Genomic DNA, 26,724 nt, shown 5'->3' with positions numbered 1-26,724 from the left:
GCAGAGGAGATGCGGCCGCGGCGCGCCCCCGGTCCGGCCGCCGCGCAGCGCCCCCCCCGGAGCCGACGCCAGCGCGCCGGGGGCCGGGGCTGAGCCCCCTCCCCCAGCGCAGCGCAGCGGGCCCGGGGGCGGGGAGAGCGCGCGCCCCCAGCCCCCCTCCCCACCCCGGGATGCCTGGCTGAGCCGGCCGGGCCGGGACAGGTGCGCGCACGAACCGCCCCCCCCCCCCCCCCGCGCCCTCCCGCCCTCGAGCTCCCTCCCGCGCACTCGCGGCGGCCGCGGCTCCGAGGTAAGCGCCCCGGGGCGTCTGCAAGAGGGGGGGCTGGGGAGGCGCTATCCCGGGGGTGTCTGTCGGCACGCAGCTGGGGGCTGAATTGTTGGCTGGGGTGGCCGGGTCAGGCGCTATAATGGGGGGCCTGGGGGCCCCGCCACTGCGAGGGGAATGGATTAGGGCCGGAGAGGGGGTTTGTGGAGCTCTGTAACGGGAGGATCTGCCGGCAACGCAACTGGGGAGGGGGCTGAATTTTAGGGGGGTCGCAGTATGGAGCGATATAATGAGGGTCCAGTAACAACGCTTTGAAGGGTCTGGATTTGGGCCTGGGGCGCTGAATGAGACTCCATAATGGGGGTGTTTAATGGCACTGCAGCTGGGGGGGCCTGGATTGTTGACTGGGGGCCTGTATGTGGAGCTATAATGGGGGTTCTGTCGGCACCGCAACGGGTGGAGGTTTTGTCCGGGGGGGCCGTAAGAGGCATAATAATGGGGGCTCGCGGCTGCGCCGCTGGGGAGCTGGATTTGGGCCCAGGTGGGGGTTTCAGGGCAGGCAGGGGGCCTGCTGGCCGAGGGTGGGAGGTGGTGCTGGGGGGCGGGGCCCTGGGCGCTAAGTCAAGGGCCCCCCGGGGCTGGTGCGGTGGTCCCGGCGAGGTGAGGCCCCTCCGCCCCACTCCTTGGTCCAGCCGCCGCACCTTGGGCGCCCCTGAACGAGTCCAGGGCCCGGGCCGTGGGGTAGGGGCCGCGGTGGGGGGAGAGAGTCAGCCGGTCCTGTTCCCCCCCCATGCAGTGGGAGCCCAAGGGTTCGGGGCCCCCCAAGAGCTGACAAAGGGACAAAGAAAGCGTCTCTCTCCGAGAGCGCTGGGAGGGGTGGGGGGCGCCGAGTGTGGCCCCCTCCCGTGGGCGCTGATTGGTCTCCAGGGTGGGGGTCACGTGCCCCCTGTCCCGCTCTCCCCCTCGGGGTGCCCTCCGAGTTTGGGGCACCTCCACCCTGCTCTGCCCCTGCCCAGACCTGTAGACGCTGAAGCTGGGAGTTTTTGCAAGCGTCCTGGGGCTGGGGGCGATTCCCAGACCCTCAACCCCTGTTTGGCCCTGTCTGGCTGAGGTCTTTGGCATCCTCCCCCTTGAGGCTGTCATCTTTGACTCCCAGACTGGAGGGGAACTGGGGCTTGGGGTTAGGGGATTGGGCCCTTAAGTTTTGGGGGTCTCTTTTGGTTTTAAGGAGGAAGGGGGGGACTAATGGCTGGGGCTTCAGAAAAGCCCCCCCCAGTTGGCAAAATTGCATTGCTTCATATTTTTCTGGGTTCCCTCAGCTTCTCAAGGGTACAGCGCACTCTCCAACATCAAAGTTCAGTACCCCCGGGGCATCCCTCCCCTACAGACGCTGGCCAGTCCCTTTCCCATATCCTAGTAGATAGGTTTTCTCTCAAGGATGAAATTTTGAAATTTTTGAATGTATCTGAGCAATTGCTGAAACTCTATTTAGACAGAGTACAGGGTGTGGGGAGAGGCTGGGGGTCATAGGTGGGGTCAGTATTCTCCTGGGAGGGGTCCTGAGCTCTTTGGGAAGGTAGCTGGGGGGTCCCTGTGGCACAGAGGACCTTGGATATTGGGTAGGTGGCAGACTGGCAGGAGACTCGTTAAACTGTAGCGTGTCCACCCTGAACTGGCCCATTCCCAAGAACAAACAGGGAGACTGAGGCCCAGAATGGGTGGAGAGGGAAGCCAGGCCTCTCCACTGCTGGGGCTGTTAGACGGGGTCAAGGGGGAAAGGAGCCTCCACATCTGCTGAAACCCAAAATGCCAGCCCAAAGATTTCCTTGGAAACCCTGGCTCCCCACCCAGCCAACCTGGGCAGGGCAGAAATTAGACCTGGAGCTTCCAACGCCCCACCCCTCTCTAAAAAAAAAAAGCATCATAGAGAAGGCTGGGGCCTGAGAGGAGGGGTGCTGCTGTGTGGCCTCAGACAGGTCTCTAGCCCTCTCTGGGCTGCGATCTCCCCAGAAGGTTTTAGGACCTGAGTGGAGGGAGACAAGGCAGAGAGAGGTCCCAAGGAATACCCTGGATTTGTAACCTCTCCCTCCAGTCCCCACCTGCCTTCTGCCAGGGCTGAGCACCCATGGGGCCTAAGGGTCCTGTCGCCTCCTCTGCTTTGAGGTGAGAGCACGACTCCCAGCGGAGGTATTGAGTCACCAGGGAGGGGCCATTCACTTCTGTCCTCTGGTCAAAGAAGGTGCTGGAGATGTGAGCTGCAGGAGGGTTTGTCATCTGCAGTGGCTGCCCAGGGCTTGAGCCGAGAGTTGCTGGGGTTACCGGGGGCTGGACCAGGAAGATAGAAATCAAACTGTCCTTGCAAAGGTGACCCTGACGTCAGCTGGCGGGACAGGTAAGCTGGGTCCCCCGGGGCTGAAGGATGTGCCAGTCGCTGCCCATCTCCCGGGAAGGAGGGTGTCCCTAACTGACCCTGTGGTGTGGCCCTGTCCTGTGTGCCCAGCCCTTTGCCAGGTGATGATGGGGAACCCAGAGAGGACTCAGCCAGGGTCAGGACAGGTGGAAGCAGGGATGCCAGTGCCAGCATCCCCTGCCTGGAGGAGGGGATGCTGGCACTGGCCTTGAGGGTTGAGAAGGCGGTTGCCAGGAGGCGGGGGGGGGGACAGGGATCCCAGGTGGAGGGAGCAGTGGGGAAAACCACGGAGGGGTGTGTTGGGGGACTCCTGAGTGACTGGGCTATTTTAAGGGTGGGAGACAATAAGCAATGAGGCCTGAGAGGTGACAGGGGCCGCGGATGCCAAGCTGGGGAGCAGGCTTTATCCCGAGGGCAATAGGGAGCCATCGAAGATCTTAGAGCAGGGGAGGGAATGGGCCGCGTTTCAGACCTTGAGCAGCCGTGGGGAAGGATAGCTACCAGGAGACAGGTTTTCCAGAATGCTGGAAAAATGTTTAGGATACAGTGATTCCAAAATTCTAAGCCATTTAAGGGGCTGCAGATTCTCAGACTGATTCATCCAAGACCCAGTGGTGATTGGGGTTGACCGTGGGTGGGGCCTCATTTAGCAGAAACAGGGACACTGAGGCTCATGGCAGCCTGGGAGGGGGCCCCGGCCGCCTGCCCCACATCCCGTGGTCCAATTATCTAGGAGGCGGCTTCAGGGGACAGACCCACACGCCAGATACCCCCACCATTGTGATCGGTGTAGGTTTGGCTTGCCAGAGCCAGGGTTTGATGTGTGGCCTGAGAGGTCTGGGCCTGAGCCACATAATTCTCTCTTATTATCACAGTCGTTCATCACCTGCCCTTGAGGGATGTCCAGATGAAGTGGCAGGCATTAGAATGTGCTAAGGAGGTGACTTGGGAGGCCAAGGACCCCCTCTTCCATCTCTTTGGGCAGGGGTACAGGGGTGGCCCCCTACCAGCCACCCTTGAAGCTCCTTCGCTGGCCCCAGGGTCCAAAGGTGGTAGCCCCAGGGTCCAAAGGTGGTAGCCCCAGGGCCTGCTGGGAGGGAAGCCCAGTCTAGTGAGGACTACATTTCCCAGGGTGCATTTTGTCCCAGGCTGAGCCTGCCTTCCAAGGGCTGACCTAGGAGAGAACTTCCCAACTGCAGGATCCCAGAGAGGATTGTGGGTACATGGGTTTTCAGGAGGGCCCGGGGGAGACCTGGTCCAGAGTGGTAGGGAAGGTCAGTCACTAAACAGATGCTCCCAGTGGCCTCTGTGTGCCTGGCCCTGGGCTGGGTGATGCTGGGATCGCAGAGAGGGAGATTTAGCTCTAGTGCCTGGTTGGCCCTCAAGGGTCTTCCAGGCTCAGGGAGGGGAAACAGGCAGACCCTGGCCCTCTTGGCTACATGGGATCAGAGTTGGGGCAAAATGGGGCTGAGGAAATCTGGCTCTTCCCAGTGGATCAGAGAAGAGGCATCGAGGATGGGCATTGCCTCTAGGACCATGACGGATGTGTAGGAGTTCACCAGGGGGAAGTGACATGTTTTCTGATAGTTTCAGAACCTTCTCCCTTTCCTGAAGGCCCAGTAAGAATCCCCTGGGGCAGTTGAGACAGCCCCTCTGAATTTTTGCCTTTAGAGATTGCCACAACAGTTGGGTCAGACTTACCTGGGTTGGAATTCATCTCTTCATTCACTCACTCCCTCATGCCCCCTCTCTAAGCCTCAGTTTCCCCATCTGTGAAACATGGATGCTATTCTCTCTCCCTTAGGGTTGAACATTTAAACAAGAGGATGCAGGGAAAGTGCCAGGTCTGGACCTGTTCTTTTCTTACTCTGGAAAAAGGAATAATTTTGAAAAGCAGAAGCTTGTGGCCTCTGGTCCTGATCTCATTGAGAGCTGTGGGGTCTTTGCTCTCATTTCATGAGTTGACAGATATTTAATGACTGCCTACTACGTGCCAGGTGCTGGGAACCCAGCAATGACCAAGGCAGACCAGGCCCTGTCCTTGCCAAGCTCACACTAGATGGGAACATGGACACTAACTCAGGAAAGAAAGTGAATCGAGTATAACAAGTGCCCCGAGGAATGACACTGAGAAGGGCGGGGCTGTTTTCGCTGATGATGTCAGGGAGGGTGTCTCTGAGGAGGTGGTGTTTGAGCTGAGACCTGGAAAATGAAAAGGAGCCAGTCATGCTGAGAACTGGAAGAGCCTTCCGGGCAGAGGGCACAGCCCATGCAAAGGCCCTGTGGCAGGACCATGCACGGTGTGTTGGAAGAACAGTGAGGAGGCCCCTGTGTCTGGAGCAGAGGGAGTGAGGGGGAGAGAGGGAGGAGGGGAGGGCAGGGAGTGGACGGCGCAGGTCATGCAGGTCCCTGTGGGCCACAGAGAGGACTTGGACTTTTATCCCACTGAGGTGGGAGCCCTGGAGGACTCTGGGCAGAGGAGAGGCGGGGCCTGACTTAAGTGCTCACAGGCGCCTTTGGCTGCTGCAGGGAGCAGACTGTGAGCAGCAAGGGCCAGAGCTGGGGGACCAGGGTGGAGGCGTCTGCGCTGGTCCAGATGAACCATGATGGGGGCCAGCCAGGGTGAGGCAGTAGAGGGGAAAAGAAGTGGGTGGATCAGGATAGATTTTGGGCTTACTAGATGTGGGGGACTGACAGCCCCTTTCTCTGGGGGCACATAGTGCTAAGGTTAAGAGTGTGGTGTCTGGACCATATAGCCTGGGTTCAAAAACCAGTCTGGCCTTTTCCTAGCTGTGCAACCTTGGGCATATTACTTGCCCACTCTGGGCTGCCTGCAATTCCTCACCTGTAAAATGGTGAGGAAACCCCTCCTACCTACCCCACCAGTACTTTCTGCAAAGCCCTTTGCACAGGGCTTGGAACACAATAGGAGCTCTATAAATGTTTGCTGTTATTTCCCTTTGAATGTCTAAGTCCCAGGGTCTGGGAAGAAATGAGGCACAGATTGGGGTTGCAAATTCCCCGAGGTCACCCAGCAAAACGGGGGCCCCTGTCCCCTCGCCGTTTTGCTCCATTGATGCACAGTTCTCACGCCCCAGCCCCCAGAACCCACGTCACTCTGCCAGCATCTCCACCATTCCTGAGCCCTGACTCACCAGGACTTGTGGTCCTCTAGGACCCCAGGACCCATTTCCCGCCTTTGTCTTCTTCAAGTTCATCGCCAGGTCTTCCGTTCCCAGCAGCACTTGGCAGGGCCCTGCCTGCCTCCCGCCCAGCATCGCTCAGCGGTGTCCCCCTCCAGACTTGCCTTTCTGGTCTCATCCCACTTGGGGATCCCTGTGGCCTCCCAGACAGGGCCTCTAGAGAGGGACAGTGACTGGGGCACTTCTGGTTGGGAGGACCAGCCTCGGGGAGAGGAGGGCTCCCAGAACCCCAAGTGAGAGGGGCCGGGCTCACCATCTTCTGCTTCCTCCAGATTGAGGACCCCAAGGGCAGGGACCAGATCTGTTTGCCCTCCCTACAGTGGAGCCCCCTAGAGCCGAGCCTTACTCCCCTCTGTCTCCCAAAGCTGGGTCCCAAGAGCAGCACCCTGCTCTTCTGTGTTTCCTCCAAATTGTGGTTGAGACCAGGGTACGTTTGCCCCCAGGCCGGCTCAGGGCCCCCCACTTGGGAATCTGTGGGTTCCTGACCCCCAGCTCCCACCGCCATCCCAGATTCCCTAGGAGCCCCCAGCCCCCTCGAGTGGCTCCCTCCCAGGCCCCCTAATTACCCGCTGGGTATAAATGACACTTTAATTTCCTCGGAATGGTCGCCGCATCACCAAGAAAGAAGCGCCCCCCTTCCCCATTCCTAATTACAAGTTGCTGCTTCCGATTTGCCTCCTGGCAGCCCAATTTCCAAACAGTGATTAAAATTAATTACCCAGGAGTGCCCCCTGTCTGTCTGGCTGGGAGCCCCGGGGACCTGTCCATGTCCCCCACTCAAGGTCCTGCTTCTGACACCTGGTCTCCCCACTGGCTCTCTGAGTGGCCTGGCACTGGGGCAGCCTCTCTCTGGGTCTCTGCTTGCGTATCTGCAAGATGTGCAATTAGGCTGTGCAGCCTCGTTGACAGATGGCACATTGTGGGCACTCGGTAAATGACAGTAAGAGGCAGTTTAGCCACGTGGCCTGGGTTCGAATCCCAACTACACCCTTCTGTGCTGTGAGACCTTGGCCAAGTGTCTTAACCTCTCTGAGCCTGAGTTTTTCCCTCTGTGAAATGGGGATAATGGTGCTGGTCACTGCCTCATAGGGTTGGCGTGGGCAGGAAACCAGTTCAAACATGTGAAAGTCTTGGTCGAGCAGCTGGCACACAGTAGGGGCTTCATCAAATTTTAGCTTAAATCCCTGCCCTGCTGGGCTGCTGTGGGGTGCACCGGGGAGTCGACTCGGGTACTCTGAGCACCATCCTCTTTAAACGAGATGCTCAGCATTAATTGGGTGCTTACTGCATGCCCGGCTCTGTGCATGGTCCCGGTCAGGGCTGAATCCCCGGCCATGTTGGCACACGGTAGGTGCTCAGGAAGTCTGGAATAAACAGATCTTTGTAGCTCTTTCATAAATTGGATCTTTTTGTGGGACATTCATTCAGCCGGTATTTGTTGAGTGCCTACTGTGCACCAGACCCCTTGCCCCCGTGGAGGCAATGTTCTCATCCCTGATTTACAGAGGCAGAAGCAAACCCAGAGAGGGGAAGGATGTAACCCTGGGCCGCACAGCAGTCAATAGTTTATTAAGCACCTACTATCTGGAGCTTATTTACCCATCATGATAACCCGTTGGGGATGGTTATCGTGCTCAAGTCACTGATGGGGAAGCTGAGGTTCCGGGAACCAAGAGCACAGGGAGGAAGGCTGAGGACCAAGAGGATGTGCTGGCCGCCTCCCAGGCTGGGGAGGGATGAGTTAACCAGCGTGGTGCGAACGTTGCGGGGCGAGGGAGCCCCTCTCCTCAGCGCCCCCGTGGCCTGGGCCCCAAGGGACTCCCTCTGGCTACTCTGCCAAGTTCCTAGACAGCCCCAGAGCCCGGCTGGGCTGCGCTGGGGGCAACTGAGGCAGGTGGAGGAGGCAGCTGTAAGCAGAGCTGGTAACTAGACCTGGACGATGCAGGGGCCCGGCTGCCTCTCCAGGTTACTCGATCCCCTCGGGGACGCCGGGCCCCGGAGCTGGAATCCTGGGGCGGCTGGGCTGACAGGAGCTCCTTCCATGGAACTGGAGACGGGCATCCCGCCCCTATCCTTACCACGGCAGATGGAGAAACAGGGGCTCCGAGCCTGGCCTCGGGTCACTGAGTCACCTGCTGTGGTATGGAGAGGCCCAGAGAGGGCAAGCTGCTGGCCCAAGGTCACCCAGCAAGGTCATTTCACAGAGAGTAAACACGTGTGCCAGGCCTTGTTCTAGTGCCTTATTTTACAGATGAGAAAATTGAGGCTCTATGTCTTGTCTGGAAAAGGGGGAAAGTCCCAGGGCTCCTCTCTTATGATATGGCAGCCTCCCCGCCCATCGGCATCTTCTTGCTGTTCCTCTGATGGTTCCAGCCTCCAGGGCTTTGCCTTTTCAGTTCCCTCTCCAGGAGGTCCCCTGACCACCAGCCAAAGCAGCCCCTTTGCCATCACTCTCCATCATTCTCTGCATTTTCATCTTCAGGCTTCGATATTATTGTCAGAAGCTGAGTTCTGTTTTCTGGTAATGCGTGTACCCCTCTCTCCCCACTGGACTGGGAACCCCCCAAAGGCAGGGCTTTGCAACTGTCTGGGCCATCGCTGCGGCCCCATGCTGGGAACAGTGTCTGGCACACAACTGGTGCTCAGTAATTGCTCATCCAATGAGTGAATGAATAGCTTCCAATTTGGGGTACAAAGAGCCAGAGCTGGTCACAGATGCTCCCAAGTTGGTGAGGTTGGGTGGAGCTGAGGGCGGGGTCATGGCTGGGGGAGCCCGGGGAAACGGAGCTCCCCAGGGAAGGCAGTTAGAGAAGGCTTCCTGGAGGAGGGGGCATCCCCGTGTAGACTTTTTTTGGGGAGGAGGGGGCTGCACCTCACGGCATGCGGAACTGCCCCGATCAGGGATCGAACCTATGCACCTGCCATGGAAGCATGGAGTCTTAAACACTGGACTACCAGGGAAGTCCCGGGACTCAGCATTTATAACCGCTCCCAAGTGAGGCTGCTGCTGCTGGTGGTCCGAGGACCATATTCGAAGTAACAGAGGGTCTAAGAGGACCCTTTGAGAGTGTGACATTGGACCCCAGGTGGGAGGTGGGTGGGAGGGAAGGGGTTGCTAGTCCAGGGAGTGGGGGTGGAGACCTGAACTAAGGAGGGAGCCATGTGGGTATCTGAGAGAAAAGGCTTTCAGGAGTGAGGAACAGCCCGTGCAAAGGCCCTGGGGCAGGACCGGGCCTGGTGTGCTGGAGGAACAGTGAGGAGGCTCACGTGTCTGGAGCAGAGTGAACGAGGGGGAGAGAGGAAGGAGAGGACGACAGGGAGGGGACAGGGCAGGTCGCGCAGGGTCTTGTGGGCCCCAGGAGGACTTGGATTTTTACTGGGAGGGAGGTGGGAGCCTTGGAGGGCTGTGGGCAGAGGAGGGGCGGGGCCTGACTCGGGTGCTCACGCGCGCCCTCTGGTGGCGGCTGCGGGGAGGACAGACTTTGGGGATGAAGGGTGGGAGCTGTGGACCGGGTGGAGGGGACCGTGGGGTCCAGGCAGGAGATGCTGGGGGCCGACCAGGGAACAGACTAGAGAGGGGTGAGAATTCTGGATGAATTTGGAAGACCCCACAGGACTCGCTGGCATTGGATGTGAGGGTGAGAAAAGAAGGGGCCGGTGCTGAAGGGAGCTGGTGGGGGTGTGACTCCCAGGTGGGGCCTGAACCATTAGCGGAGACAGGGAGCCTGTCCGTCAATAGATCAATTTGGCCTATGCGTTCAGCACCATTCCGGTGAAAATCCCAACATGTTTTATGTTTTATGTTATTTGTTTTGGAACTTACCAGCTGATCCTAAAATGTATGCTGAAGCCCTGGGGTAGCCCAGGTAGCCCTGGCCAGGTGGGAAAAAATGTTCCAGAAGGAAATTTGAACTTTTGACGAAGTTAGAGTAGCTAAGGCCATATGGTACCTGGGAAGGTCGATGGGAGGGCGAAGCCAGGTGGCCTGGGGGGAGTTTCCATCCCTGCCTCAGTTTCCTCATCTGTATAGTGGGACTGTACCAAGGCTTGGAGTGATGGTTGGGAGGTCAGGCAGAGAGGCCGTGCCACAGCGCGAGCCCTCCCGGCTGGGGGTGGACCTCTGTCTCTTTATGACCGTCCCTCCCACCCCCATGTTCATGGATGCACGTCTCCAGGGCTGCAGGCAGGCAGACACATGGGTGCCCTGCACGCCAAGGGGTGCACACGCTGGCCACGCAGCCCCGGGGTTGGGAGGTAGTGCGGCTCCCAGTGACCAGGTGCCAGGGCCGGCGGTGGGGCCACTTCCAGGCAGGTGGGCGCCGGACAGCTGCTGGCAGAGACGCCTCGAGTTTCATGGAGAGAAGCAGATGGTCTTGGAGGGGCGGGAGAGGTGCCACCTCTCCGATAACCCCAGGTCAGGGGGTAAACTGAGGCCAGGGGCAGTGGGTTGGCCCCGACATGACCCAGACTCCCCCAAAGAGCATGTGGGGTTCAGCTCTGCATGATTGTCAAACTAACAAATGTCGATTGAGCGGGTTTCAGTCTTGGCTCCACTGTTTCCATTTGGGCAAGTGACTTTGCCTCTCTATGCCTCAGTTTCCTCATCTGTGTAAGGGGCACAGCACCCACCTCTCCGATGTGTTGTGTGGATCAAATGAGTTCATTTAAGTCCTTAGGACGGTGCCTGGCACATCCCAAGTGCTTGGTGTTTGCTACTTTTATTCTTTATTGAGCTTCTACTGAATGCCAGGCCTTATGCTGGGCAGTGGGGACACAGTGGTGGCCAAGACAGACTCAGTCCCGCCCTCTCGGGGAGCTCAGAGTCCAGTGGGGAAGATGAACAGTTAACCAGGCATTTGGAAGATAGGGTGAGCAGGGCCCTCCGGCACAGGCAGGCAGGAGCCCAGAGGAAGTCAATCCGGGCTGATCTGGGGAGTCTTCCTGGAGGAGATGTCTGAGACCTGACGAGCGAGCGTGTTCACCAGGTTACTGGGAGCAGGAGGAAGGTGTTCCAAGCAGAGGGAACAGCATGTGCAGATCCTCAGAGGTGGAGATGGAAGGGAGGGGACTTCATTTCAAGGGCACTGGGGAGCCATAGAAGGGTTTAGAGCAGACGTTCTCAGCTGGGGGTGGTTTTGCCTCCCAAGGGATACTGGGCGGTGTTTGGGGACATTTTTGGTTGTCGCAATTGAGGGATGCTCCTGGCATCGAGTGGGTGGGGGCCAGGAATACTGCTCCACACCTGGCAGCGCCCAGAACCTCCCCACCCCAAAGAATGACCTGGCCCTGAATGTCAGCAGTGCCGAAGGGGAGAGACCCTGGTTTAGATCAGGGAAGAAACAAGTGAGATTTGGGTTCTGGAAAGATTCCTTTGCTACCTTGAGGAGGATACTGAAGGGGCGGGACTGGAAGCCAGGGGACCAGGTAGGGGGTGGGAGCTGGGCTCTGGGGCCCTCAGGGCAGGGGAGGGACTGGGAGGCCGACACTCTTGTCTTTGGCTCAGGAACAATGGGGCTGGTAAGAAAAGCCCAGTTTGGGTTTCAGGGTTCCCAGGGTGGTTCTAAGGGGCTGGGGGCAGCTGTGGACAGAGGGAGGACAGGAACAGCCTTCTAGCCCCGAGTTGCTGCATCACAAAGTTATGAAAACCAGGAGAAAAAATGAGCCGTGAGGTCCCATCCCGAACTGGGGCCTCAGTCTTCCCATCCGTGAACTGGGTGTTAAATAACTGCTGGCCTCACTGGGTTGAGGGATGGCGGAACGGGTGATTATCAATCTTGCCGTGACCATTCGTACGCTCAACCCCCAGGAGCAAAGTCCTGGTAGCAGAGAGCCCTGGGTTCAGTCCAGCTGCTACATCCTCTCTGGTGGGTCATGGCCCCTCAATCAGTCCCTCAGTTTCCCCATCTGCCAAATGGACTGAATGTTATACCAACCGTACTAGAGCCATCAGGGGTCTCCGTGAAGCAATTCCTGGAAACCACCCAGCCCAGCCTCTGGTACTCAATATACCAACAGCAACAACAATAATAATTAGCATTTACTGAGCACCTGCAGCATGCCAGGCACTTTGCTAACACCAACCACAGGCCTGTGAGGTCAATACTGTTACCATGCCCATTTCACAGATGAGTAAACTGAGGCCCAGAGGGGTGGAGTGACCTGTTCAGGGTCACACAGCATGTACATAGCAGAGCTGGGATTTGAACACTTATGGCCTTGGAGCCCCTCCCCTCACCACAATGCTGCATGGCCCACGAGTGGAAGCTGTTGTCCTGAAGTTAAAAATTATTCTGGGGGGCTTCCCTGGTGGCGCAGTGGTTGAGAGTCCGCCTGCCGATGCGGGGGACGCGGGTTCGTGCCCCGGTCCGGGAGAATCCCACGTGTCGCGGAGTGGCTGGGCCCGTGGGCCGTGGCCGCTGAGCCTGCGCGTCCGGGGCCTGTGCTCCGCAGCGGGAGGGGCCATGGCAGTGAGAGGCCCGCGTACCAAAGGAAGGAGAAAAAAAAAAAAAATTATTCTGATAAGACATGGGGTAAAAGGCACAGAGCACCACCTCACACCCATTAGGATGGCTGCTATCAAAAAACAGAAAATAGTGTTGGCAGGAGAAATTGGAACGCATGCGCAATGCCAGTGGGGATGTAAAACGGTGCAGCCGCTTTGGAAAAGAGCGTGGCAGTTCCTCCGAAAGTTAGGCGTAGAATCACCATACGATCCAGCAATTCCACGCCTGCGCATACACCCAAAAGAATTGAGCGCAGGGTCTCAAAGAAATGTTCACACACCCGTTCACAACATAGCCAAAAGGTAGAAGCAGCCCCAGTGTCCATCAACAGGCGAATGGATAAATAAAATGTGGTCTATCCACACAGTGGAATATTACTGAGCCTTAAAAAGTCAAGGTATTCTGACACTCATTACAACATGGATGAACCTTGAGGACATGATGCTCAGTGAAATAAGCCAGACACAAAAGGACAAATACTGTCTGATTCTACTTGTGTGAGGTCCCCGGAGGAGTCACAGCCATAGAGACAGAAAGTAGATGGTGCGGACCAGGGGCTGGGGGAGGGGATGGGAAGTCAGGTTAATGGGGACAGAGTTTTCAGTTTGGGAAGATGAGAAAGTTCTGGAGGTGGATGGTGGGGATGGTTGCACAAGAATGTGAATATACTTAGTGCCACTTAAAAATGGTTAAGATGGCAAACTTTGTTATACATTTTACCACAATGTTAAAAAAAATGTTTAGGGACTTCCCTGGTGGTGCAGTGGTTAGGAATCCACCTGCCAATGCAGGGGACACGGGTTCAAGCCCTGGTCCAGGAAGATCTCACATGCCGCGGAACACCTAAGCCTGTGCACCACAACTACTGAGCCTGTGCTCTAGAGCCCACGAGCCACAACTACTGAGCCCACGCACCGCAACTACTGAAGCCCACGCAGCTAGAGCCCGTGCTCCGCAACAAGAGAAGCCACCGCAATTAGTAGCCTGCGCACCGCAAGGAAGAGTAACCCCCGCTCGCCGCAACTAGAGAAAGCCCAGCGCCCAGCAACGAAGACCCAACGCAGCCAAAAATAAATAAGTAAATAAATAAATCTTAAAAAAAAAAAAGAAGGCACAGAGCAGACAGAACACCAGAGGCGGGGTGCCCCGGCAGGTGTTGTAAGGAGGAAGCTTGTAGGCTGGGGTAGGCAGCAGCGGGGCTGGTGATCCCGTTGTGGGTCTTGAATGCAGTGTCTGGGGCCTGGCTCGGGGGTCGCTGGGAGCCACGGGACGTTGCTAAGCAGGGGAGGAGCCGGGGAAGGAAACTCTTAAGGAAGTAGAGCCAGATCCGCGCACACGTGAGATCCTGGCGTCCGCTGAGTCACAAATCCTGGAAGTTCAGGGTCACAGAGAGGAAACTTCGCTGTTCCACGCAAGGCCTTCCTGTTTTTTGGCCCTGAATCCTCAGAGGCAGGCGTTCCAGGGCCAAAGTTCCCGCCTCGCGTCCACCTCCACGGGTTCGGGATCCCCGCACCCCAAGGCTGGGGCAGGGCTCGGAGATGTACCTGCTGCTCAGACGGGGAAACTGAGGCACGGGGCGTGCCCAGAGGCTGCGGGTGTCTTCTTGGGGCCTCCGGACTGCACTCCTTCTGGGAGGGGCGTGGAGGGCTGGGTTCCAGAGGGTGAGTTCTGTTCACACCGCCCACCAGATCATCACTTGGGACGGGTGGGGGGTGGTCTCCACTCTACACACCTGGAAGTTTCTCCAAATTCCCTTGAGCGGGAGCGGGAAACAGGCCCCCTGAAGAGGTCGTGAGGCTCCTGTCACAGAGGTATTCCAGGAGAGGACAGAAAGGCTGTTATCGGGAAGGAAGTCAGACTTACCAGGGCCTCTGAGGTCCCTGGCCAGCTAGAATATTCTGCTATTCTAAAGTACTGCAGTTCCCAGATTGTGGTTTATAAAATTCCAAGAGCCTTCGAATTTTTGGTTTTTGAGACTTTCATTTTAAGGTTTTTGTGTTTTAACTCTAAGAATTATTTTTTTTAAATTAATTTATTTATTCATTTATTTAATTTTTGGCTGCATTGGGTCTTCGCTGCTGCACGTGGGCTTTCTCTAGTTGCGGCAAGCGGGGGCTACTCTTCGTTGCGGTGCGTGGGCTTCTCATTGCAGTGGCTTCTCTTGTTGCGGAGCACGGGCTCTAGGCGGACGGGCTTCAGTAGTTGTGGCACACGGGCTCTAGAACGCAGGCTCAGTAGTCGTGGCGCACGGGCTTAGTTGCTCCGCGGCATGTGGGATCTTCCCAGACCAGGGTTCGAACCCTTGTCCCCTGCATTAGCAGGCAGATTCTTAACCACTGCGCCACCAGGGAAGCCCCAGTTCTAAGAATTCTTAAAACATATGTTTTGAGGTTGAAGTTTTTATAAATATATGTTTTGAAATGTTTATTTTTTTTTAATAAATTTAATTATTTATTTATTTTTGGCTGTGTTGGGTCTTCGTTGCTGCACACGGGCTTTCTCTAATTGCAGTGAGTAGGGGCTACTCTTCGTTGCGGTGCACAGGCTTCTCATTGCGGTGGCTTCTCGTTGCGGAGCACGGGCTCTAGGCACGCGGGCTTCAGTAGTTGCAGCACGTGGGCTCAGTAGTTATGGTTCGTGGGCTCTAGAGCCCAGGCTCAGGAGTTGTGGCGCTCGGGCTTAGTTGCTCCGCGGCATGTGGGATCTTCCCGGACCAGGGCTCGAACCCGTGTCCCCTGCATTGGGAGGCGGATTCTTTTTTTTTTTTTTAACATCTTTATTAGAGTATAATTGCTTTACAATGGTGTTGTTAGTTTCTGCTTTATAATAAAGTGAATCAGTTATACATATACATAGGTCCCCATATCTCTCCCCTCTTGGGGAGGCGGATTCTTAACCACTGCGCCACCAGGGAAGTCCCTGTTTATCTATTATTATTATTAATTTTTAATTTAAAATCATTTAATTTTTTAAATATTCTCGTGATTATCCTTTTGTTGTTAGAAACTGTTTCCTGAGCTTTCACTAAAATGTGGTCAGAAAGTTGTTCTGGTAATTAATAAGTGCTGGTGTTATTGTTGTTGCCATGATTGTTGTTATTTTTAAATGATTACCCCCCAATGGGGAATTCTTCTGGAAATTGAAGGTCCCCGCCGCCGCGGCTCTCGCGCCCCCTCTGCTGGCAGCGATGGGGACTGCAAGCCACACGGCTCACCGCATGGCCCCTCGCTCGCAGGTGTCACCTCCTGTCGCCCTGACCTCGCCATGCGGACCCCGCGAGCGCCCCCTCCCCGCCCGGCCCTACTGCTCCTGCTGCTGCTACTGGGAGGCTCCCACGGCCTCTTCCCCGAGGAGCCGCCGCCACTCAGCGTGGCCCCCAGGGACTGTGAGTGGGGGGCCTGGAGAGGGGGAGTCCCGAGGGAGGGTCTTGCTCCCCAGCTGGATCTGCTGCCCCCTCCCCCGGGGGCTCGCCAGGCCAGGCTCACCCTGGCCCTGAATCACACCCCTCCTCGCCCTCTCCCCAGACCTGAACCACTATCCCGTGTTCGTGGGCGGCGGGCCAGGACACCTGACCCCCGCAGAGGGCACCGACGATCTCAACATCCAGCGGGTTCTGCGGGTCAACAGGACACTCTTCATCGGGGACAGGTACGAGGGACTGTCGGGCAGAGTGTGCAGGGTGAGGTGTGGGGGAGTGGGTGGTAGCATTTTAGGGACGTTTGCACGCTGGGGCCTGTTGTTTGGCTGGAGTGTGAATGTGTGTCCCTGGGGTGGGATTTTTAAGGGTGCTGAACTCTGGGTGTGATTGAAGCCCAGACCTTGCTATGATGTGTTACCAGGTAGGGACAGCTGTTTGGTCAAAATTCACTGGGTGCTAGAGGGGGTGCTGAAGTGGCCCCAAAGGCTTTTCTGAGAAGGTGACATTTGAGTTGAGAACTGATGAGGAGCCAGGTATAAGGAAATCTGAGGGAGAGGGAGAAGTCAGGGCATAGGACACAGCCCGTGCAAAAGTCCTGGGGCCGGACTCTGCCTGGCATGGTGGAGGGATAGCCAGGAGGCCCGTGTGGCTGGAGCAGAGTGAGTGAGGGGGAGAGAAGGAGGAGGGGAGGGCAGGGAGGGGACGGGGCAGGGAGGGCAGGGCCTTGTGGGCTGTAGGGGAGGACTTGAGCTTTTACCCCCAAGGGAGGTGGGACCCTGGAGGGCTGTGGGCAGAGGAGGGACAGGACCTGACTCAGGTGCTCACAGGTGCCCTCTGGTGGCGGCTGGGGGAGGACAGACTGTACTGGTGAGGGCAGGAGCCACTAGACTAGAGCAGAGGGGACAATGCTGGTCCAGGTGGGCAGTAATGGGGGCTGAACTAGGGTGGTGGTCATAGAGGATGTGAGAAGTGGGTGAACCCTCGCTAGATACTGAAGGCAGCGGTGACATATTGGGAGGGAAGGAGAAGGGAGTTGAAGGTGACTCCCACGTCGTGGGGATAGAGTTGCCTCAGCCGAGATGGTGGACAGGGCGGGAGCAGATTTGGGGGATGGTCGGGTGCCGTGTGGCCAAGCTGAGTGTGAGACGGAGTATGAGACACCTTTGAGCCCCCTCGTGGAGACCTTGAGGGTTAGCTGGACCCCAAATCTGGAGCTCAGGGGAGGCCCTGGCTGGAGACAGGACTGTGGGTGTCATCCGGGCAGAGACGTGGTTCCAGCCCTGAGAGTGGACAAGGCGGCCCAGGAGGGGTATGGATGGGGGAGGGAAGAGGCCAGAGGACCCAGGTGTGGGCCCACCAGGGAGAGAGGAGGGCCCGGAGAGGGGGGAGGGAAGCCAGGAGAGTGCAGGGTCCAAGAACCCAGTGAGGATGGAGTTCCCAGGACGAGGGTGGACTGGCCGGGGGGGACAGAGAAGTGACGGCTGGACTTAACAGGGGCCAGTGACCTTGATTAGGGCAGTTTCTGTGGCATGGGGGGAGCGGTGAGAGCCTGGGAGAGACTGAGGGGTGCTGAGACGGGGACAGCAGATGTAAAGGCATCAGACAGTGCGTTGTGTTGGGTGTAGGCCATGGGGTGTGTAAGCGTGAGGTGGCGTGGTAAGGCATGTGGGGTGTGCCAGAACCCGTGGCTCACTTTAGGGCACGAGGAGGCGTGTCAGGGCATGCACATGCGGAGCTGCACGTGGCAGAGGCGCTGGCACGCCCCTGTTTGGCACGTGTTGGCCTCACGTCTGCTGTCAGAATAGTGGGCGGGGAGGGGAGGCTCTCCGATCTCATTAACTACACCCCTCCTCTAGGGACAACCTGTACCGGGTGGAGCTGGAGCCCCCCACGTCCATGGAGCTGCGGTACCAGCGGGTGAGGAGGGGGTGCAGGAGGGAGGGGAGGGGGCAATTCTTGGGGCTCCCGCCAGGGGGCCCGTACACTGAGCTGGGGAGCAAGGTGGATTCGGGCCTCCCTAGCAGGGTTCCTAGGGCTGTCAAGGACCCCGCTCACCTCACCAGCTCTCTGTGTCCCAGAAGCTGACCTGGCGCTCCAACCCCAGCGACATCAACGTGTGTCGGATGAAGGGCAAGCAGGAGGTAAGTGGGCCCTGGCCACGCCTCCAACCACGCCCCAATCCGTCCTGGCCACCCCTCCAGGGCAAATCTTCTGCTTTCATTCTAAGCCAGGGCCCTGGTGTTGCCATGGCTACTCCCAGAGCCTGGCCACAGCCCCAAAGTGGTCCTCAGTCGTGGCCGTGCCCTTAGCCCTCGTCTTGCCATAGCTCCACCCCTTCAAGTGCCCTATTTCCCTGTCTGGGCCCCTGCCTTAGTCATGGCCTCGCCCCCAGCCGAGTCCTAGTTTAGCCCCCTGATTTTGCCATGCCCACATCCCTGGCCCCTCCTTGCAGGCCCCGCCTCTTTCCTGACCCCGCCCACACCCGTGACCACACCCACCCTGGCTTCTCTCTTCCCGCCGCCCCAATCCAGGGCGAGTGTCGAAATTTTGTAAAGGTGCTTCTACTTCGGGACGAATCCACCCTCTTCGTGTGTGGTTCCAATGCCTTCAACCCCGTGTGTGCCAACTACAGCGTGAGTCACCGCTCTTCGAAGCCCTGACTGCCCCAGGTTCAACCTCCACGCCTTTGCTCACTGGCCCTCCACTGGTCATGCCCTATCCCCAGGCCACATCATCTCCTACAGGAAGCCTTACTGGATATGCCCTCCCAGACCCCTCACCCGGAGCTCCAGAGGAGTCTTCCAAAGGAGGCCTGTACAGGCTGCAGCAACTTAAACTCCAAACCAGTTATAGGATGAATTAGGATCGATTCAGACCCATTTATTACAGATCAGTAAATTGAGTCCCAGAGAGGTTAAATGACTGACCAAGTCACACAACATCCAAGGTGGCGCCAGGAGTCCCCTTGGAGGGGGTGGCTGGGGGAGCCAGGGGCTGCTAGGTATAGACAGGAGCTCTGTCACTCAGTCCCTGTCCCCCCTGCAGATGGACACACTGCAGCCCCTCGGGGACAACATCAGTGGCATGGCCCGCTGCCCATACGACCCCAAACACGCCAATGTTGCCCTCTTCTCTGGTGAGTGCCCCCAACTCTGACCATCTGATGGGGCCCCAGTCCACAGCAAGACATGGCATTTTCCACTCGTGGAGTCAGGTCATTTAGAAGATGGCTGGGAGACCATCTCTCCAGCTATGAAACAGGCAGAATCTCAAGGGCAGGGCTCAGCTGAGGTTGGGGATGAGCTGAGGAGTTGGGGCTCAGCCCGGGGCTTAGGGCTCACTTAGGCTCAGGGCTCAGTCTTGAAGTCAAGTTTTGACCCACCCAGCCTCCGGCCTCTATGATCTAATCTCTCACCTGCCCCCCCCTGACTCACCCCCATCCAGAAGGGATGCTCTTCACAGCCACCGTTACCGACTTCCTAGCCATCGACGCCGTCATCTACCGCAGCCTCGGGGACCGGCCCACTCTGCGCACCGTGAAACATGACTCCAAGTGGTTCAAAGGTGGGGCGATAGGGGCAGACCTGGTAGGGCTGACATTCATCAAATTCCCCCACCTGAAGTGGGACAGCGTGAGCGGTATGGTAGGAGCTCAGCTCAACACGTGAAGGAGGAAGGTGACAAAACAGTAGACGTTGTCTGTGGAAAGAAGACACGGTGATTTTAGGATTCTGACACCTACTCCCTCCAAAAAACCCCCAAAACTTTGGTCTCTTTTATTTTGCCCGGGTAATCAGCTTATATTCCCCCCTTCACTGTAAAAGCAGCCACCCAGGCTACTGTGTTCCCAGCCCCAGAAACTCCCTTTCTCCCGTCACGGGCTGAGTTCTAAACCCCTCGTCTCCTACAGAGCCCTACTTTGTCCACGTGGTGGAGTGGGGCAGCCACATCTACTTTTTCTTCCGGGAGATCGCAATGGAGTTTAACTACCTGGAAAAGGTAGGGCCCTATTTCCCCTCCCAAAGAGGCCCAGGCAGTGGGGCATGCAGCTGAGAGGCTCTGATCTCGGGAAGTGGGGAGCAGAGGTGGTTCCGTGAAACTCCGCCTGGGGCGAGAGTGTCCCTCTGGTCCTCAGGGCCCTCCACTCTAGCCGGGCCCAGGCCCCTGGGGCTTGAAGACATTTCTGGAGCAGCCCTGGGTGAGGGTCCCGGGTCTGAAGTCAGATACACCCCTGATTCCAGTCCCAGTGCCGTTGCTGTTCACCTGTCCACCCACCCATCTACCATCATTTATCCATCCTTCCTCAGCAGCCCATCTGTCTGCCCACTCACTCTCCCACTCAGCCGCCCTCTCACCTACCCACCTATCTGTTCTTCAGCCCACCCACACTTCCAATCAAACCACTTATCTATCCATCCGCCCACCCCGACTCAGCCATCCTCCATCCATCCGTCCACTCATCTACCCTTCCATGCACCTATATATCCATCCACCCACCTCCCACTCATTGACTTCTTTATCCATTCATACACCTACCTGTCCATTCATTCATACACCTAACCATCCATTGAGCTATCCTCCTACTGATCAGCTCATCCATCTACCATCCATCTCTCCACCTACCTGCCCACCCCTCTATAATCCAATTATCTATCCCATCTCCTCCTCATCACCTGCTCATCCACTCCATTCAACCTTCTATCCACCCATGGATCCACCCATCCACTGATCTGTCATTACCTCCTTCATCTGCCTTTCCATCCAGCCATTCATCCATTCCTCTACCCATCTCTCCACTCATCCACACTCACATCCATCTGTCCACCCATCCATCCTTTCATCCATCCATCCACCCACCCATTCATCTACCCATCTATCCATTCATGCAGACTCACACCCATTTACTCATCCAACCATCCAGCCAGCCACCCATCCATCCACACACCCATTCATCCATCAGTTGATTATCTCCTTCTTCCTTATCTTCACTGTCCATCACTGTGTCCTTCAAATTCATCCATCCATCCACTGATCCATCCATCCATCCATCCCATCCCTCAATCCACGGAGACATTTGAGTGCACAGACTGCCACTTACTACTAGTGTGACCTTGGGCCTCGGTCACTTTCCTTTCGCTGTGCCTCAGTTTCCCCTCTGTACCCCGGGGATATCAGTGGGCCCTCCTCTGTAGAGCTTTGGGAGGAACGTGAGAGATGAGGAGGATAAAGTGCCTGGCACTTAATGAGTGATCTGTAAGTGGAAGCGATGATGATTACGCTTGTCGTGGTGGCTGTGACCATCGTCATCCCCACATTTCGCTGGGGAATCTGGTGCTCGGGGGGCTAAGGTGACTGGCTGGGGCACCCACAGTGACCCACGGCCAGGCTCCTGCATCCCATCCTGGGTAGCGGGCAGTGCGACCTGCGGGCAGGCCTTGTGGAACACAGGGCTCAGCCCCCGCCCCCCCGCCCCCCCCCCCCCCGCCGCTGATGTGCCAGGTGGTGGTGTCCCGTGTGGCCCGGGTGTGCAAGAATGACGTGGGCGGCTCCCCTCGCGTGCTGGAGAAGCAGTGGACGTCGTTCCTGAAGGCACGGCTCAACTGCTCGGTGCCAGGGGACTCCCACTTCTACTTCAACGTGCTGCGGGCCGTCACGGGCGTGGTCAGCCTGGGGGGCCGGCCCGTGGTCCTTGCTGTTTTCTCCACGCCCAGCAACAGGTCAGCGGGCACCGTCGGGAGCAGACTGGGAGCACCGGGTGGGCACGGGCGGAGAGTTCCCATGTTACCTCACCACATATCCCCTGGGTCCTGCACTGGGCAAGATTTGACTCCCGGGAGGCCTCGGTCCCAGGCCAGGGGGCACCAAGCCAGACACTGACCCTCCGAGGCCCTTTGGCCAGAACTTGGCAGATGGGGGTAGGGGGACGTCCCCATCCTCTGCCTTTGGAGGAGGGGTCGGGGAGGGCTTTCTGGAGGAGGCATCAATGGTTGTGAGATGGAAGAAGTGGGAAGAGCATTCCAAGTTGGAAGAACAGCCTGTGCAAAAGCCCTGAGGCTGCAATGAGCTTGCTATGTTTAAACCATAGGGAGGAAGCCCGTGTGGCTGGCTTGGAGGGAAGCAAGGGGGAGAGCGGAGGGTATGAGGGCAGGGAGGTGATGGGCTGTGGGGAGGAGCCTGGATTTTATCCTGAGAGCACTAGGGAGCCATGGAAGAGTAAGGAGCAGAAGAGGGACCAGGTCAGGTTTGCATTTTTGGAAAACTACCTGGGGAATGGGTTGAAAGGGAGCAAGGGTGGCACCTGGGAGACTGGATATGCAGGCAAGTGACAAGGCGGGGCCTGGACACGGGTAGCTGTGGAGGAGCTGAACTACGATCCAGTCTGAGAACTGTTCAGCAGGTGAAGTGACTGGACTGGACGGGGGGTGGGGGGGCAGCAACCTCTGGCCCAGGGAACTGAACATGTGACAGCTCCGGAGGACAAACACTCCTCTACCTGCTTGCCCAGGGCAGTCCCCCACCCCCACCCCACCCCTGGCCAGGCTCACTGCTCCCTTTCATCTGCCCCCACCCACAGCATCCCCGGTTCGGCCGTCTGCGCCTTTGACATGACACAGGTGGCTGCCGTGTTTGAGGGCCGCTTCCGTGAACAGAAGTCCCCTGAGTCCATCTGGACACCCGTGCCGGAGGACCAGGTGCCACGGCCCCGGTGAGAGCCCGCTCGACCCTGAGACAGGTGCCTGGGTAGGATCCTGACCCTGGACCAAGGGCTTGGACTTCCAGGCAGTTAGTTATTTCAATAGCTGTTGCCGAGTTCAGCTGCACCCATTATGCAGGTGGGGAAAACCGAGGCCCTTTGGGCAGGGCAGCAGGTCCCCTGGTGAATCAGAGCCCCTATGTGGGGGCCTCCATGTCCACCCTGACCACCCCCTCGTCCCCACCCAGGCCCGGGTGCTGTGCAGCTCCCGGCATGCAGTACAATGCCTCCAGCGCCTTCCCGGACGAGATCCTCAACTTCGTCAAGACACACCCCCTGATGGACGAGGCAGTGCCCTCACTGGGCCACGCACCCTGGATTGTTCGGACTCTGATGCGGTCAGTCCCTACGCGGGGCCGGGGTCCTGGTGGCCGGGCTGGGTGGGAAGCAGAGCCCTGGCCAGGGTGGTGGGCAAGGAGGGAGGCACAGGGCCAACTTCGGACACGAGGGGGAAGCCGGACACTCAAGACAGCTGGGCATGAGGCTCCGGGGATGCCCAGAAAGAGGGAGAAACAGAGAGGGAGAGAGAGACCATCTGACACAGAGATGGAGGGAGACAGGGAGAGAGACAGGCAGGCCCAGGTAGGAGTCGGGTTTGGGGGTGTGTTTCTCTCCATGATGTGTCCCCTTGGAGCCACGCCCATGTCCACCTTGCCGGGCGTGGGTGGTGTCTCTGAGTGCGCCCAGGACCCCAGGGGGCTGGGAGGCAGCCTGACCTCTGCCCAACCCTGGCCCCAGGTACCAGCTGACGCGAGTGGCCGTGGACGTGGGCGCCGGCCCCTGGGGCAACCAGACTGTCGTCTTCCTGGGTTCTGAGGCGGGCACTGTCCTCAAGTTCCTTGTCTGGCCCAACGCCAGTGCCTCGGGCACCACCGGGCCCAGTGTCTTCCTGGAGGAGTTTGAGACTTACCGGCCGGACAGGTGAGGCCGGGCAGAGGTCAAGGGACAGGGCCAGTGGGCAGGGAGATAGGGCGTGCCCCTTGAGTCTTACCAATCTGCTCACCCCCAGGTGTGGACGCTCTGGGGGTGGCGAGACAGGGCAGCGGCTGCTGAGCCTGGAGCTGGATGCGGCCTCGGGTGGCCTGCTGGCGGCCTTCCCCCGCTGTGTGGTCCGAGTGCCCGTGGCGCGCTGCCAGCAATACTCAGGATGCATGAAGTGAGTACTCCTGGGCCAGCTGTGGGCAGGGGAAGTGAAGGGAGGTGAGCATGGGAAGAGGGAGAGAGTCAAGTTCAAGTCCAGGCCCCAACAGCATCCTGACTCACTGAACGATGAGCAGGGCAGAGGGCAGAACATGTGCAAAGGCCCTGGGGCAGGACGGGCCTGGTGTGTTGGCGGAACAGAGAGGGGGCCTGTATAGCTGGAACAAAATGAGCGAGCGGGAAAGAGGGAGGAGGGGAGGTCAGGGAGGGGACGGGGCCGGGGGCGGGTCGTGCAGGGTCTGTGGGCTGTGGGGAGGACTTGGGCTCCTTCCCCCACCCCTGGAGTGAGGTGGGAGCCCTGGAGGTCTATGGGCAGAGCAGGATGGGATGTGAGTGACATTTCTAAGAGCATCAGGAGCAGAAGCTGGGGACCAGGGAGACAGCTGTTTGTCTGCCTCTAAAATGGGTGGGAGGGACGTCCCTGGGGGTCCAGTGGTTAAGAATCCGCCTTCCAATGCAGGGGACATGCGTTCAGGCCCTGATCGGGGAACTAAGATCCCACATGCCGCGTGGCACAGCCAAAAAAATAAAATAAAATAAATAAAATGGGTGGGAAGATCACATGCAGATAAAACACTGGCACATCTCTGGACTCACAGCGTGCCCTCCACACACTGGAGAGCACCTGACCCTGTGCCCGCCGACTTGGCATTAATGATGCCATAGCACACACCCAAAGCACAGACTCAGGGGCAAGCCTGCCTGGGCTCCAACCCTGGCTCTGTCCCCTGGGCAAAAGTAAACTTTCCTGAGCCTCAGTTTTCTCATCTGTAAAATGGGGAAGAAATAGCCCCCACCGCTAAGACGTACCTTGAGAACTCCCAGAGTTGACAGTAAGAGGTGCCTCAGAAGGGGCTGCGGTTGATCTGCTCTCCGGCTCCCTTGTCTGCTCCAGGAACTGTATTGGCAGTCAGGACCCCTACTGCGGCTGGGCCCCGGATGGCTCCTGCATCTTCCTCAGCCCCGGCACCAGGTACTGGGGACGAGGGAGGTGGGGGGCGGGTATGTGACCCACGTGATGATCGGGAGTTCCCCCCCCCCCCACCACAGCTCTGTGCGAGAGGTTTCTGCTGACTGCGCCTCTCTGCCCCCCTGCCCTCATCAGAGCCAACTTTGAGCAAGACGTGTCCGGGGCCAGCACCTCAGGCTTAGGGGACTGCACAGGTAAGCGGGGGAGAGGGGAGGAGGCCTGGGGACTCGGAGTCCTGGTCCTCCAGGGTTCTCACACCCTCTGCCGCCCATGCCCAACGTGGGGGGGGCGGTACTGGCTACCGTCAGGGCTTGGGAAGGGCAGGGGGCCCCACTTCCAGGTAGGGAGGTGGGAAAAGGACCGACAGATGGCGAGGGGGCGCTGGGGACCGCAGAGAGAGAGGCCAGGAGACAGATGGGCAGACAAACTTTAAGACAGATGCCAGGGGACAAAGAGATGGGCAGACGGGCGTTGAAAGGGTCAGAGAGGAGCCACGAAGCAGAGAAGCAGACAGACGTTGAGTGCGTAGACCAGCCGGAGGCCGCGAGAGGTGCGCAGGGGACCGTCCCCGGCCGGGCCCCTCACACGCCGCCCTCTCGGCCAGGACTCCTAGGGGCCAGCCTCTCGGAGGAGCGCGCCGGGTTGGTGTCGGTGAACCTGCTGGTGACGTCGTCGGTGGCGGCCTTCGTGGTGGGCGCCGTGGTGTCCGGCTTCAGCGTGGGCTGGTACGTGGGGCTCCGCGAGCGGCGCGAGCTGGCCCGCCGCAAGGACAAGGAGGCCATCCTGGCGCACGGGGGCGGCGAGGCCGTGCTGAGCGTGAGCCGCCTGGGCGAGCGCCGGGCGGGCGGCCCCGGGGGCCGGGCCGGGGGCGGCGGCGGCGGGCCCGGGGTTCCCCCCGAGGCCCTGCTGGCGCCCCTGATGCAGAACGGGTGGGCAAAGGCCACACTGCTGCAGGGCGGCTCCCACGACCTGGACTCGGGGCTGCTGCCCACGCCCGAGCAGACGCCGCTGCCCCAGAAGCGCCTGCCCACCCCGCACCCGCACGCCCTGGGCCCCCGCGCCTGGGAGCACGGCCATACGCTGCTCACGGCCTCCCTCTCATCCTCCCTCCTGCTGCTGGCCCCTGCCCGCGCCCCCGAGCCGCCCCCCGCGCCCGGCGAGCCGGCCCCCGACGCCCGCCTCTTCGTCGCGCGGCCCGGCCGCGCCTCCCACGGCGACTTCCCGCTCACCCCCCACGCCAGCCCGGACCGCCGGCGGGTGGTGTCGGCGCCCACGGGCCCCTCGGACCCGAGCTCCGCCGCCGACGGCCTCCCTCGGCCCTGGAGCCCACCGCCCACCGGCAGCCTCCGGAGGCCGGGCGCGCACGCCCCGCCCGCCGCCGCGCTGCGCCGCACGCACACGATCAACAGCGGCGAGGCCCGGCCCCGCGGCCGCCACGCCCGGCCCGGCACGGACTTGGCCCACCTCCTCTCGTACGGGGGCCCGGACAGGACTGCGCCCCCCGTGCCCTAGGCCGGGGCCGCGCGCCTCGGCGGTGCCAGCCACGGGAACCAGGAGCGAGAGACCGGGCCAGCTCCGAGTGGGTGCTCAGACCCCCGGCCCAGCCGCGCGGGGTAGGGGGGCGCCCTCCGCCGCCCGGAAGCACAAGGGGCTCGACTCCCCGCCCCGCCGCGCCCCGGGGCCGCAGGACCCTGAGGCGGTCTGGGGCAGGCGGGCGGGTGGGCGGAATGTGCTGTGGATTTGAGGTTGACCTTCTGCGCGTGGATTTTTGGTTTGTTTTCCAATTTGCGTTTCTTTTGCAGTTTTCTAACCAATTGCACAACTCCGTTCTCGGGGTGGCGGCCGGGGGCTTGGCGGTGGGAAGGGGAGGGGGCACATCTGCAGACCCCAGCTCCCCCCCCCCCGCCCCACCCAGAGGTCCCTCCTCGACCCGGCCCCCGGCATGTATGTATGTATGTATGTGTGTGTGTGTGTGTGTGTGTGCGCGCGCGCGTGCATGCC

At 59.2% G+C, this 26,724-nt stretch overlaps 1 protein-coding gene and 2 long non-coding RNA genes across 4 annotated transcripts; 1 reads left to right on the top strand and 2 right to left on the bottom strand.

The window, feature by feature from the left end:
- SEMA6B (semaphorin 6B) lies at window positions 1-26,639 on the top strand. Its single transcript, XM_060007494.2, has 17 exons — window positions 1-289; window positions 15,617-15,766; window positions 15,906-16,029; window positions 17,656-17,716; window positions 17,878-17,940; window positions 18,331-18,432; window positions 18,845-18,935; window positions 19,244-19,363; window positions 19,710-19,798; window positions 21,299-21,516; window positions 22,374-22,505; window positions 22,742-22,891; window positions 23,292-23,474; window positions 23,563-23,709; window positions 24,649-24,726; window positions 24,859-24,917; window positions 25,328-26,639. Exons 2-17 carry the CDS (start codon window positions 15,646-15,648, stop codon window positions 26,233-26,235), a joined length of 2,646 nt encoding a protein of 881 aa, XP_059863477.1. The 5' UTR covers window positions 1-289; window positions 15,617-15,645; the 3' UTR covers window positions 26,236-26,639.
- On the bottom strand, window positions 18,595-21,215 carry LOC132422656 (uncharacterized). 2 transcript variants are annotated; one of them, XR_009518870.1, is made up of 4 exons: window positions 20,898-21,215; window positions 19,417-19,498; window positions 19,234-19,326; window positions 18,595-19,049 (listed from the first exon to the last, which is right to left on the bottom strand). It is a non-coding gene; the product is annotated as an uncharacterized lncRNA (long non-coding RNA). The 2 variants fall into 2 exon arrangements; XR_009518869.1 differs by having other exon boundaries at window positions 18,598-19,049; window positions 19,234-19,498.
- On the bottom strand, window positions 23,348-24,840 carry LOC132422657 (uncharacterized). Its single transcript, XR_009518871.1, has 3 exons — window positions 24,564-24,840; window positions 23,545-23,728; window positions 23,348-23,442 (listed from the first exon to the last, which is right to left on the bottom strand). It is a non-coding gene; the product is annotated as an uncharacterized lncRNA (long non-coding RNA).
- Window positions 26,640-26,724: the final 85 nt, after the last annotated feature.

Source organism: Delphinus delphis, chromosome 3 (assembly GCF_949987515.2).
Source record: "Delphinus delphis chromosome 3, mDelDel1.2, whole genome shotgun sequence".
Taxonomy (NCBI): domain Eukaryota; kingdom Metazoa; phylum Chordata; class Mammalia; order Artiodactyla; family Delphinidae; genus Delphinus; species Delphinus delphis.
Note: the sequence above shows the minus strand (reverse complement) of the source record. Positions and strands in the feature narration are given on the sequence as shown.